The 14,766-nt window shown below is 55.1% G+C and overlaps 2 protein-coding genes across 4 annotated transcripts; both read right to left on the minus strand.

Annotated features, from left to right (window-relative positions):
• Positions 1-1,676: 1,676 nt before the first annotated feature.
• Positions 1,677-2,993, minus strand: OVCA2 (OVCA2 serine hydrolase domain containing). Its single transcript, XM_021007007.2, has 2 exons — positions 2,825-2,993; positions 1,677-2,587 (listed from the first exon to the last, which is right to left on the minus strand). Exons 1-2 carry the CDS (start codon positions 2,991-2,993, stop codon positions 2,088-2,090), a joined length of 669 nt encoding a protein of 222 aa, XP_020862666.1. The 3' UTR covers positions 1,677-2,087.
• A 180-nt stretch (positions 2,994-3,173) lies between these two features.
• DPH1 (diphthamide biosynthesis 1) lies at positions 3,174-12,254 on the minus strand. 3 transcript variants are annotated; one of them, XM_078154760.1, is made up of 12 exons: positions 12,126-12,253; positions 9,551-9,702; positions 9,326-9,389; positions 7,652-7,773; positions 7,106-7,263; positions 6,892-7,013; positions 5,724-5,792; positions 5,168-5,324; positions 4,836-4,936; positions 3,982-4,060; positions 3,495-3,644; positions 3,174-3,263 (listed from the first exon to the last, which is right to left on the minus strand). In XM_078154760.1, exons 1-12 carry the CDS (start codon positions 12,188-12,190, stop codon positions 3,177-3,179), a joined length of 1,326 nt encoding a protein of 441 aa, XP_078010886.1. In that variant the 5' UTR covers positions 12,191-12,253; the 3' UTR covers positions 3,174-3,176. The 3 variants fall into 3 exon arrangements, with proteins under 3 accessions (XP_078010886.1, XP_020862663.1, XP_078010887.1); XM_021007004.2 differs by having other exon boundaries at positions 9,551-9,709; positions 12,130-12,252; XM_078154761.1 differs by lacking the exon at positions 3,495-3,644 and having other exon boundaries at positions 9,551-9,709; positions 12,130-12,254.
• Positions 12,255-14,766: the final 2,512 nt, after the last annotated feature.

Genomic DNA, 14,766 nt, shown 5'->3' on the forward strand with positions numbered 1-14,766 from the left:
CTGAGAAAGAGAACAAATGGCTTAGTGGTGATGCAGGTTTTCCTTTGTCTCCGAGTCAGTCTGGAAGGACAGTATCACATGGTAGCGTGGCTGAGGGTGGGACCAAGCACTAAATGGAACAAGAGGGCAGTGGGCCAAGTTGTCATACAGTGGAAGGCAGGGGGGGCGGGGCTGGGATGTCTCCAGAGGAGTGACTGGGAAGCCACTGACTGTGCCTCCCAAGGGTAAGGCTGTCAGGCTCAGGTCTAGCTGCTGCTACACAGAAGACTTCAGAAAGCTGTCCTGTGACTCCATTCTACTGGAATTCTACGAATCTTACTCTTGCCTGGGCCTCTGAGTGAGGATCTCTTTTCCTTTTCCTCTTCGCCCGTGGACAAAGTGCCTTCAGACCAAAAATGGAAAATTCAAATGAGAAACTTGGGGATGTATGTGTGTATTTTGTACACTTGTCTTGGGAGTGGCCGACACACTCATTCAGCCCCTACCCAGGGCACTTCATTCACACCCATTCATTCAAAAGTATTTATTTAACACCTGCTGTGAGATGAGAACTGGAGGCACACAAGTAGCTTTCATTCTATTGGGGTGAAACAACCCACACATAAATACAAAATCATTCCCAAGAGGAACGCTAGCAAAGGGGTGTGGGGGAATTAGGGCAGGTTTCATGGAGGAGATGGTGCTAGAACTAAGCTTTAAAGGAAGCTAGGGATCGACAAGGCTTAGAGACATCAAGATTGCACCCAGGCACAGAGGACACCCTATACAAAGACACAAGGACACAAAATATACGGGGAATAACTGCTAACTTGGATGAAACACAGAGTGTGCAAGAGGAAAAAAGAATTGCACAGTAGCAGACCTGGAAAGACAGGCTGGAAACCAGACTGTGAAGGGCTTTCTATGCCAAACATGTTTTATTTTATTCCTACAATCCAATAGCCACCGGAGCTGCTCTGAACGGGGGAGGAACATGACCAAACCTGGGCTTTAAAGTGTATCACTGACAACTGTGTGGAGGAAGGATAGAAAGCAGAAAGTGGAGGCTGGGTACCCAATGAGGCTAACTGCAGTAATCCAGGCAAAAGATGAAGAGTCTGAAGTATGGTGGTGAATGTGAGTGGAGAGATGGGGACAAACAAGCGAATAGACGACAACTGACTGGATAAGAGATGGAAAAATGATACCAAGACTGAAAGTGGGGGGGGCCTGGAAAGACAGTGGCATCCTCAACAGAAACAGGAAAGTTAGGAAGAAGGGAGGAGAGTTTGGAGATAAAAATGAGTACTGGTCTTGAGATGCCAGTTGGGAATATTCAATAGGCAGTTTGGCAAAGTCAAAGCTGGATAAGTCTACGAGTTTTATTTGAATATAGATGATCATCATTAGTGAAAGGATCACTTGCAGAGTAGAGCAGAAAGCCCTGTGATGCACCAACACATAGAGTCAGGGCACAGAATGATGATCCAGCAAACCAGACTGAGAAGGAATGGTCAGAGAAGAGGAGAACCAAGGGAGAGCAGTGTCAAAAGAATGTACAGGAGGGTGGTCAAGAGTCAAGTACTTCAGAGTTCAAGAAGTCTGACTGCTTAGCCCACCCTGCTTAATTTGAGTAGGCCAGAGGCTCCCTCCATGCGACTGGTATATGTGTGCACTAGAGAAACAAACACCTCAAATATCAAAATATATGGTTTATTGGGTGGCAATTACATTACTAACATTTCTCTGAATCCACCCCTTTCCTGTCCACTTTTAGCCCAATATACCCGCTTTAAATTCCCGACAGGTCAATCAGCCCATTTCTTGTCATAGAAACTACGGCACAGAAAATCTGTCCAGTGTCTCAGCCTTTTTGCCCTTTCCCAGTTGAATCCTCCTTCATCTGACTGCAGAGTTCACAACCCTGCTCCTCTCTGGAGGATGGGCATAGTCTGGGCCCAAAGGTACCAACATCTCTATTAGCTGATCGATGAAGGCTAGGAGCTATACCCACGTCAAGCTTGCTGGCAAAAGAGTGGCTGGCCATGAGCTTCAAGTATCCTCAATGATAGGTTGCGGGGACAGAGGGTCAAGGGAACCCAGAAATCTCACTTTGTAAACTGGTCCAGGAACTTGAGATATACTTGGCGCTGGGGAGAAGCTGCTGGAATGAAGTGGCCACCAGGGTGGGAGAGAGTGACTGCCCCAGAGAAGCACCCAGCTAGCTCAAGACTCTCCTGAGTAGGGATGACTCTATCATTCTCTCCCAGCACGTGCAGTGAAGGTAGCAACAGGGGTACCTGCGGGGAAGGCACTGCGAGTTTGGGGCCTCTCGGGCGAAAACCTGAAACCAAGATGACAAATCGAGGGAGGGGGAAGCGGGGGTCACCCGCCTGCCCCAGCGCGCACACCAGGGCTGCTAATGCCGCCCCTTGACTAAAACCAAGGAGTCCATCCAAGGGGCCATACTTGGTCATTGCTTGGCCGACTACACCCAAAGCTTCCTCCAGGCCACGGCACTCAGCGGGCTCCTCTAGGGCGGAGAACACGGCTGCCTCCGGATCCGAGAACCACCAACCTCGAGGGTCTTCCTCCGGGGAATAGGACCCTATGGGAACACGAGCAGGGCAACACGGTGAGCCGGAGCTGCAGATGGGGGGGGCTGGGGGAGTAACTGAGGGCAAGGGAAAGGAGCAGAAGCAACAGAGCAAAGGGTGGCAAACGGGGGATGGGGAAGGGGAGGTCCCGCCAGAGGAGAGCAGCGCGGAAGCTCCGGGTAACCAAGCAGAGAGGCCGCGTGCGAGGGGCGGGGACGCACGCGACTGGGGTGGGCGGGGCCACTCACCAGCCGGAGGGGCGGGCCCTGGGATGGGGTGCGGGCCGCTGAGGTACAGGAGCTCAGCGCGGCCCCGCAGCGCCTTCCTCAGAGACCCGGTTTTCTCGCGGAAGCCGCGCTCGCTCTGTCTAAAGCCGGCCAGGCACAAAATCCGCAGCAAAGGTCGTGGTTCCGACATGGCGACCTTCACACCAGAGAACCGGAAACTGCTCGGCAGCAAGCGGAAACGGAAGTGACTGGGGGTGGGCTGAACACAAGGGGCGTGGCCAGCCTGGACGATTTTTTCCTAGACAGGGTGGGGGGAAAGGGGAGGTGCCGCGATGAAATCCAAGAAATGGGCCTCCGGCCAAGGAACACTAGTTCAGTACGCGGGCGAAGGCGCTGCCTTCTCGAGGCAGGCACAGTCATTGCAACCGACGGTCGGCCCGGTAGCCACGGGCACTTTCACCTGGCGGAGTAAGAAACCTGGTTAGGGAGGCTGCGTGGAAGCTCGCCCCGCCCTCCCGAGGTGGGGGAGTCCTTCCCCTCTACGGCCGCTGGGCGGCAGCGTCGGCTCGCAGCCATCGGACGAGGGGGGCCGACAGCGCCTGCGCGCCTCTCTCCCCGTGAGGATTCCCTTCAGTTCCCCCGCCTTCCCCCCTTTCTTCGCGCACGCGCAGCACGCCCCCAGCCGCCCCACCTGCTCGCCCGCTACAGAGGACGACGCCCTCGGCCGCCAGCCCTGCCGGTGGCTCGTGTGGTTCACTGCCCACGGCCCCAGGGAGTTGCTGGAGTAGAAGTCCATGGGGTAGGGCTGCTGCCAGGAGACGTCCCTCAGGGCCACAGCTGCCTGCGGGGGGCAGGGGGAGTGGTGCTTCTGAGCAGGTGCCCCCCCCCCCCCCGTGGGTAGCAGCCCCACCCACATCACCACCTCCCCTGCAGCTCGGGGCCAGGGGCAGCCCCTCGAGGCAGAAGAGCTGGAGCACCGGTTACCAAACCACTCCGCGCCTCAGTTTCCTTATCCGTAAATGGAGGGGGTAGACCGAGAGGCCCTCTAAGGCCCTTCCAGGGCCAAATCCTGGATCCTTCCTCAGATGTAAACGGTTCCCAAGGGAGACCGTAGCCCGCCTTTGGGGACAGGGGGAGCCCTGACCCGCTTGCCCAGGGGACCCTTCATGCAGTGTTACCTCGTAGGTGGTAAGCAGCGGTTTGGGAAAGGCTGTGCCCCAGTCAATGGAGAGGCGTGGACAGGCCACCTGTACCCACCTGAGACAAAGTATCAAAGGCTCAGCAGACCAATGAACCCCTTCACCGGAAGCTGGACCTGATTCTGCCCAGCAAGAGGCCAAGTGAATGACCTTGGCATCACCTCCATTACCCCCCCACACTTCGGCCACCCCCCCCAGGCCATAGGCCAAGTCACCTTAACTACCCTGGGCCTCAGTTTCCCCATCTGTAAAATGAAAGGGTTGGACTAGATGACCTCAGAGTGTCTTCTAGTTGCCGAGATACATGATTCTGCGATTTGCTCCTCTGGACTAGAGGCTCCCTCTACTACTCCTAAAATTTGTTTTAGGGAAGCTTGTATTTTTTTTTTTGCCTTTTTGGTGAGGCAATCAGGATTAAATGACTTGCCCAGGGTCACACAGCTAGTAAGTGTCATGTGTCTGAGGTCAGATTTGAACTGGGGTTCTCCTGACTCCCTGGCTGGAGCTCTATTTACTTTGCCACCTAGCTGCCCCTCCCAAGCTTGTAATTTTTTCTGCAGGGCTGGACCCCCAGCCAAGTCTGTAAGCTCCCCAAGGGCAGGAATGATGTATGAAGCCTGCCCTGTCAGACCCTCCTGTGATCAAGGCCAGATGACCCAGTCAGTGATCAGTAAATGTTGGCATCTGATGACCACCCTGTTGTCGAGGCTGGTGCTGAGGTGCCCAAGGTGGGATAGTGGTTTGGGCACGTGTGCTGCCAAGCTCCTGTCTTGCTTGGCTCCCTCAGAGTCCTTAGGGGGACTGCTTAGGGGGAGGGGCTCGCTAGAACTCACACATCCACTTCTGGGAATAGGCTGAGCTTGCTGGGGAAGATCTCGGACAGCAGCAGCCTGAAGAATGAGAGCCCCAACTGGCCGAGCCGGGATTCCAGATGCTGTGGAAGTCACACCGATCAGAACTCCAAGGCCACCTACCCACAGACCCATTCCCTCATCCGCAGACATAACTGTCTGAGGGGCCCTGGAGGGTCTCCTCTAATGCTGCAGTGTCCCCCATTCACCTGCCTGCCAGCCAGGCAGATAACGCAGATCATGCCCTAGCCCAGCCCCAGGAGAATCAGAGATCACACTGGACATTGTCTACCTCCCCTAGGCTACCATCTCACCTCGAGGATCTTGGGGCTCCCCTGGCGGCCCAAGGTGCCCAGGATGAGGCCCCAGGATCGGGCAGACTGGGCAGCGGAGACGGCCTCCTGGCGAGCAGCTTGCATTTGCTCATGGCTGTAGTGCTCCCTGGACAAGACCTTACTGTACGGGTCATACCTGCAGAGCAGAGTAGGCTGCCCCCATGCCCAGGAGGCTGTGCCCAAGACAGAAGACTCCCTACCCCCACCCTCCAGTTCACACGGCTTACACAAGCCCCATCCACCACCTGCTTCTGCTGTTGAAGGCTAATTGAGGAGAGGGCTAAGGAAGGCAAGAGGGGGAGGGTTGGGGAGAAAGCAGAGAAAGGCTCTGCCTACAGGGAGGGGCAGCCAGCAGCCCCAGGAAGCTGGCTCATCGGCAGCTGGGATCTTACTCCCACCATGCCCGACCCCTCAGATCCCCCGAGCTATGGGGCTGACCCAGTCCTCAAAGGGAGTGAAGCAGAATTTCTACCAAGTGGAGCCAGGGCAGAAGCAAAACACACCGGAAGGCCCTTACACCGCAGCATTCCAGTACCTGTATGCAGAAATGCCAGGATTGGCAATCATGACAGACTCAAGATGGAAACGGCCATCACCAAGATACCTGTGAGTGCAGAAGAATGTTTAGCATGCCCTCGAGCCTAATCCCAGATGAAGACTGAGGGGAGGCCCCCTCTCAACTCCTGAGGCTGGGAAACAGAAAGCTGATGTGTACCCTGGGGAGGAAGGGCTTCACAGGCACACCAATGCACTGCCTCTAATTCTGTTCTTTGTGAAGGGCTGCCCCCAAGCCCCTTCCTGTCCAGTGGTCCAACAATACCCTTCTTCATCTTTAAAAGGACCAGGGTGTGGGAGAAAGCCTCCATCTCCAGAACAGCCCCTTCCTACACACCCTAGGGGACCAATTCAATTTTAATGAGCAGCTGCCCTCCACACTGCCTCTTCCCCTCCCCCACCTATGCTCAGAGGCCCCTAAGTGCAGGTACTTATCTGGGGAAGAGATATCAACTGACCACAGGCGTCAGGGAAATGGCTGCCAGAGAGGAGGTGGGGGCAGGGCAGGGCAGGGCTGGGAAGGATCAGACAGGGGCCTGTCTGTAGAACTGAATGTTCTCTATCCTACAAAGGGCAGAGATCTAGGGTAAAAACAGCCTTCCCCTTTGGGACAAGGGTCCAGCCAGAGATACCAGCTTCAGGCAGGCCCTGGGACAGGGGGAGTTGAGAAGCACCTTTTCCTCCCTTGGATTAGGGTGGAGAGTGAGGGGCCCCTCCTCAGGGCTGGGGGAACAGTTTCCTCCAAGGCAGTCTGCATTCACACAACATTAAGCATTTCCATTACCTAAAATAATTAGGCAGCAGGAGATGGTGTGCTCCTGCTCGTTAGCTGTCCTGATGCTAAATTAATGGGGCTGCAGTGTGGGCCTGGCCATTCGTCTTCTCCAATTACCTCCCCAGCACTTCGATCCCACCTCCCTGGCCCCCACCCTCTGCCCCTCCCAGTTCTCTCCCACCCAATTCCAATTCACATCAAGATATTCACATCTTGAAAAGAACACTAGAGCCCAGAGAAGCCACTGTGTGACCTTGCGCAAGTCACAGGTCTCCTATAAAATGAGGGCACTAGACCAGGTGAAATCCAAGGTCCCTTCAACCTCCAATGTTAGCGTCTAGAGGTTCCTCTGTCCCCTGCCTCCAGAACTCACACAATGGCCTCCACATCCTCTGAAAGCCGAGGGGATGTGCAGCCCAGGATCTCTCCAGGGGACAGTGGCTTGCATTGAGGCACACAAACTTTGTACTCAGTTCTCAGCTCTTGGGCAACTATCTGTGTTGTGGACAATAAAAGAGAAGAGATTGGCTGGGAGGACACAGCTCGGAGGCAGTGAGATTTCTCTGACGTTCCTTGATTCCACTCACCTGTAAAGTAGATACAAACTGGATGGTGCTGACCAGCGCCAAGGAAGTCTCTGGGGGGAAGGTGAGTCGAACTGAGTCCAATAAGTGGGCAGCGTCTATCCGGATATCTACGAAAACATAGAGCATCCGAAGGCCCTGGGCCGAGATGTCGATGGGCACTGGGGGCAGAAGGAAATCGGTCAGGATGCTGACATTCTCCCTGTGCTCTGGGAGGGACCCCGAGGGCTTGGCTCATGGCTACAGAATCAGCCCAGAAGCCAGGAGGGGGGCTGGGTGGGGAGCAGGCACAACCTGGCTCTTCCAATCCCACCCATTTAGGACCCTCACTGCTTCAGCCAAGCTTTAGAACACCCACATCTGGGACAGCAGCTGTTTCTATGGCAACCAAATCCAAAGGATGGTTCTACCTGGGGATCAGGGAGGCCTTGGCCTTCCCAGCAATGAAAAGAGACTGAGAGCAAAATCTGGGGGAAAAGAAAGCGAATGAGGCTGCAGAGGAGAGGGAGAAGTCACAAGCAGAGCTGCCACCGCATGGGCTCTGGGTACCCAGGCAGCTGTGGCCGTAATGCACCAGGAAGTCGGCTCCCAGGGCACGGGCAGTGAAGTCATCCACGCAGCAGGCGCCATACGTCACATCCCCCATCACCATGGCCTCAGCTTCTGTGAACCTGCCAGGGTAGGGGGTAATGAAAGAATTGCCATCAGCTCCAAAGGTCTGGCAACCTGCACAAAGTAGGAGGGGCCCAACTACTGCCACCCTCTATCACAGCACTGGTATGATGTAAGGATGGTTCCCACAGTGTCCTGTTCTTCCCCCCACTCCACTCTGCCCCCCCACACACTCCCCCAATAAGGAGCTGGTTGTCCACATCACCACATTCTGATACACACGGCACAAACACAGATCAATTCAGATAATCTCACACACACACACATACACACACACACACACACATTACAGAACCATCCAAGGGCCTGCATGTGTAGGTAAGAATACAAGCAAAGAAAGGAAATCATGTATGTAGATCGAGATGCACAGATTCGCAGAGGAAGATGCTGCCCAGCATGGGCGCTCCCTCATGTGGCTATATACCCCTTCACATGGGACCACATGCAACCTCTGCCAACCCAGTCAGACCCAGCCTGCCTCAGAGCTCTTGACATGGGGGAAGGGTCTGTGCCAGTCACTCCCAACACATGCATCACTGGCACGCCTCACGATGCAGAGTGGAATCTGGGTGACACAATGCTGTGGGCACCAGTGCCAGGCCTGAAACATTGAGGGGAAGGGAGAGGAAGGGGAGAGACACTCTCCCATCCCCCCCTCACTGCCACAATCAATGCCAGGCCTGAATCACCACCAGGGTGGGTGGGAGTCAGAAAAACCCTGCCAAAAAATGCACCAAGCCCTCCACCCCAGTCCTTGGCTTGACTAGTCCAGTGTGAGCCTGAGATCCTGCAAGTTACCCCTTCCCAGCCCCCAAGCCCCCCAATCAGGCCCAGCACAGCAGTGTTGTTTAGCTCCTTAAAATGCAGCCTGGGTGTCTGAGTCAGCCCTAGCACTTAATTTTTTATAGATTAAAATGTATGCAAATTGGCATGAGCCCCAGAGAGCATCCCCAAGGGGGTGGGGGAGAGACTGGAGAAGTAGATCTGTGGCAGCAGGATGGGGGAGTTGGGGAGGGGAGCAGCAGCAGGGGAGTAGGAGGTTCCCATCACGAGGTGACCTCCCCTCCCCCCCTCACCCTCCCCCCTCCCCCCTCACTGTTCTGGTGGTATGTTCCAGACAGCTCAGCACACAAGGCCCCCCAACTGTGGATAAGTGTATTGAGGAATCATGGCGGGGGAATGGAACCTTCCAAACACAGGCCTACTGCCCAAATATGCCAGCCTCCAAGGCTGCAACATAGTTGGGCTTTGGGGAAGAAGACCCCTCAGAGCTTTAACCTTACTTGAATCAGCTCAGCACACATCTGTCCATTAACCTATCCCCTGAGCCCCAAGGTACCCTGGCCTCCATATTGCCACCTCGGCATCAGAACTGCCCTGCCCCTGTGACCAGGGGAATGACATTCCAACTTGAAGGTCTTAGACAAAGAGGTGAACCGGGTCGACCAGAGGCAGCTCCTGCGAAGGAGAATGGTGGGAGCCCTGATACACCTAGCCATCCCTGCTGCCCCAAACCTGCTGGAACCGCTCCGTGGTTGCTCATTGCCTCACCTTTCCAGAATGTCAACAATGGTACATGCAAACATGAGAAGGCCTTCTGGCATCTGCAGGGCAACTGTAGACAAAGTTGGGAAAACGTGGGGGCATCAGGCTATGCTTGATGTCCCACCCTCCCCCCTACTCTGATGCCAGGCCCACAGCACAGGTCTGCCCCAAGCAGATGCTTGCTCACACTGTCCAGGGAGGACAGGTGAGCCTGCCCTACCAACAGCTTACCCTTTCTGGCCCCGGCTTGCCGAACTCTCCAGATGGTCTTTGGGATCTCAAAGTTGTAGTTGGAGGGCAGGGCCTGAATGGCCTCCTCCAGCTGTGGGTCGCTCAAGATCTCAGGGGGGATCTGACTGGCTACACGGCCTCGGAGGGGCCCTCTACCTGCTGGGACACACCCAACAGTAAGTCTTCCCCTCAATCCTGCCACGGTCATCCTCACACTCCCTGAGGATACCTACCTCCTGCCTTTCTACACACCGGGGAATCCAAAAGGCAGATGCCCAAGGCCAGCCCTGGGAGAAAAGAAACCTTTCTTCCTCCAGTCCCCCACAAAACCAATATGAAAGCCGTATCACTCGGTGACTGGGAATAAATGAGTGTAATAAATGGGGGCAGGGCTGGTTCTCGAATGTGAAGGGAAGGAACAATCCCAGGGAACTGAGTGGCAGAGAGAACTGTCTTCTATTTGGGGAAGGCACCACCAAGAAAAATGAGGTGACCAGAACAGGGGGACCAGGATGGTGACTGGATCAGTTAACTTGGGAGTATTTGGCCTAGAGAAGACTTGATGGGGGAGGGGGGACAGCTGTCTTCATGTACCTAAGGGACTGTCACATGCAAGAGCGATCAGACTGTGCTCCCTGGCCCTAGATGGCCGGGCTGGGACCCACCAATGGGTGTAAGTTGCTGAGAGACAAATTTCAGACAGACAGAAGGAAAATCTGGACTAATTAGAGTCCTCCCTGAATGGATTGGGCTGGTGTAGAGGGGCTCCTGATAGGATTGGGGGGGGCTGGACTCCAAGGCCTCTGAGATCCCTGACAACCCTCGAATTCTGTGATCCCAAGCAGCCTGGCACAGAGAAGTAGCCTGAGCCTTACTAAGAGATAAATCACCTTGGTATAGTGCTAGGAGGCTTACATAGCACTTAACCGGGGGAAAATCTCATGACCACAGGAGTAAATCACTACCACCACTGTACACAGGAGAAGGGGGGCAGCTAGCTCCTGCAGTGGATAGAGCACCTAGCCTGGAGTCTGGAAGACCTGAGTTCAAATCTGGTCTCAGACACTTACTAGCTGCGTGACCCTGGGCAAGTCACTTCACCCTGTTTGCCTCAGTTTCCTCATCTGTAAAATGAGCTGCAGAAGGAAATGGCTAAAACCACTTTTGTATCTGTACCAAGAAAACCCCAAATCAGGTCACAGAGTCAGACATGACTTAAAAACAACTGAACACATAGGAGAAAACTGAGGCTTAGAAAAGCTAGCCAATTTGACTGGGGGGTTCACACAGATACTAAAAGACAACAGCCCACCCAGACACCCCATTCCCTTGGGCTTGGCAGGAATTCGGGACAGGTTATAGATGATCAGAGACAGATTCCCCAAGCCGGAGGCCAGCTTTATCTGGTGATAGAATAGGTAGATATATTATAACTGGACAGTTGTATGGGGAAAACGTTAGAGAAATCTCACTTTCCCCTTCTCCCCCATAACTCTGTCTCAATGACTGGCCTGGGGGTGATGCCTAAAAGATTCCATCATTAGAAACTGAGTTTCAAGCATATGGCTCCCTGTAGCATAGAATAGAAGGCCCAGAGCAGAGTCCCAAAAAGCTGAGGACCCTCAGGCCTTTGGGAAGGGAGGAGCTTGCCCAGAAGAGGAACATCTGGGAGGTCAAACTCTGCCTGATCCCCAATCTGGGAAGCCATGGATATGTCCTGATCAGGGCAGGCAACCCGTCTGTAACTTCAGACACGAGTCTGAAACCCAAGGAGCCAAGTGACTTGCTCAGTCACATATGACAAGATTTGAATCCAGGTCTTCCTGACTCCACTTCCATTGCAGCCAGGATGCGAAGATTACACCAGGGATCCCAAAGCACTGGGACCTCCAGGTAGGGTACCCCAAGTGAGCAATAGAGCTGGGGTCCTAGGTCTGGAAACCCCCCTAAAAGTGGTTTCTTTGAGTATTTGGAGGTTTGTTGTGGGGGGAGGGTCTGGGGATTGACGATCCCCCCCCCCATCTTTGGGTTTTCACAGATTCTGAAAGGGACCTCAAAAATCAAGGAGTCGTTTCATGGAGGAGAGGTAAGCCTACTATGTGCTAAACTCACTTTATGTCTCATTTTTATGCTCACGACAACCCGGCAGGGTAGGTGCTACATTATCAGCCCCATTTTACAGATGGGGAAACTGAGGAAGGTGGAGGTTCGGTGACTTGCCCAGCTGGTGTTTGAGGTCGGATTTGAACTCGGGTCTTTCTGACCGCAGACTCTATTTTGCAGATGGGGAAAATGGAGCCCCGGAAGCGCCGCGACGTGCCCGAGGTCTCGAAGGCACTAAGGGGTCGCGGGACCCAGGTTCCAGCCTCTCCACGTCCTCTGCTCAGGCCTGCGGGTGCCTCAGACCCGAGGCGAGCGTCTTCTCCGCCCACCACGGGAGGGCAAACGGAGCGGCACCGGAGCACCTGGCGGGCGGCCCCGGAGAGGCCCGGGTACGGAGAGGGAGATAAGAGAAGGAGGAGGACCACCGCCGCAGGAGGGAGGCAGCGCCGGGCCCGGAGTGAAGCCGCCGCACCTACCTTTGCCGGGGCCGCCCCGGCCTCCCGGGCTGCTGGCCTCCGGCTCGGCCAAGGCCGCCATCGTCAGCTCCCCCACGTGGGGACCCAAAAGGCAGCGCTAGAAGAACCCGAGCAGCCGAGACCGCAGGCATCGCCAATTGATCGCCGAGCAGCTCCTGGGAGGGGGCGGGGCGGGGATTGAGAGGGTGGGGAATGGAAATATGGGAGGGCGTGTCTTGCCTCCGAAGCGCCGCGCCCGACCTCGGACCCTTGGCGCGCGGCCCAGCCCAAGTTCCTTCTCCTACCACCTGAAGTCCAGCGGGCGGAGGAAAAGGAGGAGGAGGAGGCTGGGGTGTCTTTCCTCGCCCCTCCCCTCCATAGGACAGACCCTCCCACAGCCCCGCCCTCTCCCAGTGGACTGTCAGCTCCAGGTGGGCAGGGGCTGCTTTGCTGAAACCAGCTTGGTGCCTCCATTGGCCCAGCACAGGGTCCAACATTAGCTAGACTGGACTGGACCGAGGTCAGCACAGGGGGCCGGTCTAGCTCTGGAGGGTCACACTTAATGTCACAACACGTGTAGCTCCACAGACCTAGTTTGGAGATCAGGCAGGAAAGTCCGGCCAAAGGGCGGCTTTCTACCCTCCGGATTTAAGGGGAGCCTGAGGACCGCCTTTGCCAATGTGCAGGAGCCTCTAAGTTCTTCAAATAAGTGACCTTAGACCTGAATCCGAGGCTACTTTCCTGGATCGAGGGGCTAAAGGGTCTTCGGTGTCTGAGGGCCCAAGGTCCCTGGGAGCTGGCTAAGGTTTGAACTGGAGGCGGGGGGGGGGGGGGGGGGGGGCGGGGGGGGGCGCTGCGGCTGGAGCCGGAACCAGCCAGCGTTTCTCTTGCTCTGACCAGGCTATTTTGTCCTTGGTCTGGTTTGAGTATTGGACACAGCATCATGAAAGGCTGGGTCAGTCTGGAGAATCAGAGCGCCCCGGCCAGCCCAGCCCCTTGGGCGCTGCTCCCAGCACAGCCTGCAATAATTTAAATGCCCTAGCTTTCTGGGCTGCTTTGTTCTACCAACTCCCAACCAGGCCTCCCCTGGCTCCTCCCCCTCCCTAAACTAATCCAGGCTTCTGGCCCTTTAAGCGGAACTCCCCGAAGCCAAGCGGCCTCAGGCTCCCCCCGGAGGCCCTCTCTGCTTAGAAACCCCTAATTAAGGTGCCGGAGAGAAGGAGAAAACAAGAGATTGGGTCTAGGCCCTGCCCGGGAGGCAGCGAAAGAAAGCACAGGATGGGGAGGACTAGCAACTAGCTGGCCGCAGGGCGGGAATCGGGGTGAAGGGGCCCAAGCCCTCCTCTGCTTAGTCTGGCTCAGTCACCCTTTGAAGAATCCGCCGTAATATCAGCGACTCCCTCCAACAGGGCAGACTGCACTCCTCCATGCCCTCTCATCCTGCATGTCTGTGCTCTCATCTCCAAAAGCTCCTCTCAACCAAGCAGCAGCACTTATTAACCGCTTACTGTGTTCCCAAACCTGTGCTTAAGCACTGGGGATAGAAAACAAAAGGGGGAAAAGCCCTTCTCTCGAAAAGCTTACCTTTTAATGGGGGAGGGGGAAGACAACGTGGACATATAGGATATACAAGATAGATACCAAGGAGGTACAATACCTTTTAAGGGGCAGGAGTGGGGGGTGGGGGGAAGAGAGACAACGTGGACGCATTAGGGACATACAAGATAGATACCACGGAGATAGGGAAAGCACTCCCAGGCATTATCTGTCGGCTCTCACAACCACCCTGAGAGGTAGGCATTACAAGATATTATTCCATTTTTCAAATGCGGAAATAAATGGAGTTAACGGAAATAGATGGAGGGAATGTTAAATGACTGGCCTCAGGTCACCCAACTGGTGGGTATCCGAAGCAGGATTTGAACCAAGGCTTCCTTTGATCGTTGTTCTATCATTCCTGTTGCCTCTCCCTCAAGATTTCTTGGCATTGCATGGATTCCAATGAATACACATGGCCTGTCTGCTGGCTGGTTATGTCTCATTCCCATTAATGTGATTCTGTCACCTGTTTTTTCAGTCAGATTAGTCTTCTGTCTAACCAGGTTTATGGATGGCAAAAAGCCTTCCCATCCCGGGGCAGGAGCCTAAACCTTTGTGCTTTCTGCTTTCTTTCAACCTGGACCTACTCTGTGGGTCTGCGTCTGTCCCCTTCCCCCCCTAACTCCGGAGGACGTGCCGTTCAAAGCCCAGGCTCCTGTGGGTAGATGCCGTCCTGAGGGCCCTAGCAGTGGTTCGAAGTCCAGGTGAAAATTTGTCTCTGGGCCTGGCTCCTGTCTCAAATCTGAGGCCTGTTCTTGACATCAGATGCAAATGCTAAGGCATCTCAAAGGAACCCATCCTGGCCTGCGAATTGGATCCCTCTGTGAAACTTCCCAGTGAGCATCTCCTCACTTTCCTTATTTCCAAAGAGTGACCCGGTGGCCTCAGAGGCCAGGCAGGAATGAAGTTCGGACTTCTAAACGGCCTTGCTAGTCACTCTTTGTCCTTACTCGTCTCTATGTCTGGTCGGAAGCACCTGAGATCCCTGGCGATCCCTGAGCCGCAGCGAGACTGAGATCGGTTGGTCTCAACTCAGGTCGAGAAGCGGTGATGGGGACC

This window comes from Phascolarctos cinereus, unplaced genomic scaffold, assembly GCF_003287225.1.
Source record: "Phascolarctos cinereus isolate Bilbo 61053 unplaced genomic scaffold, phaCin_HiC Scaffold_5;HRSCAF=322, whole genome shotgun sequence".
Taxonomy (NCBI): domain Eukaryota; kingdom Metazoa; phylum Chordata; class Mammalia; order Diprotodontia; family Phascolarctidae; genus Phascolarctos; species Phascolarctos cinereus.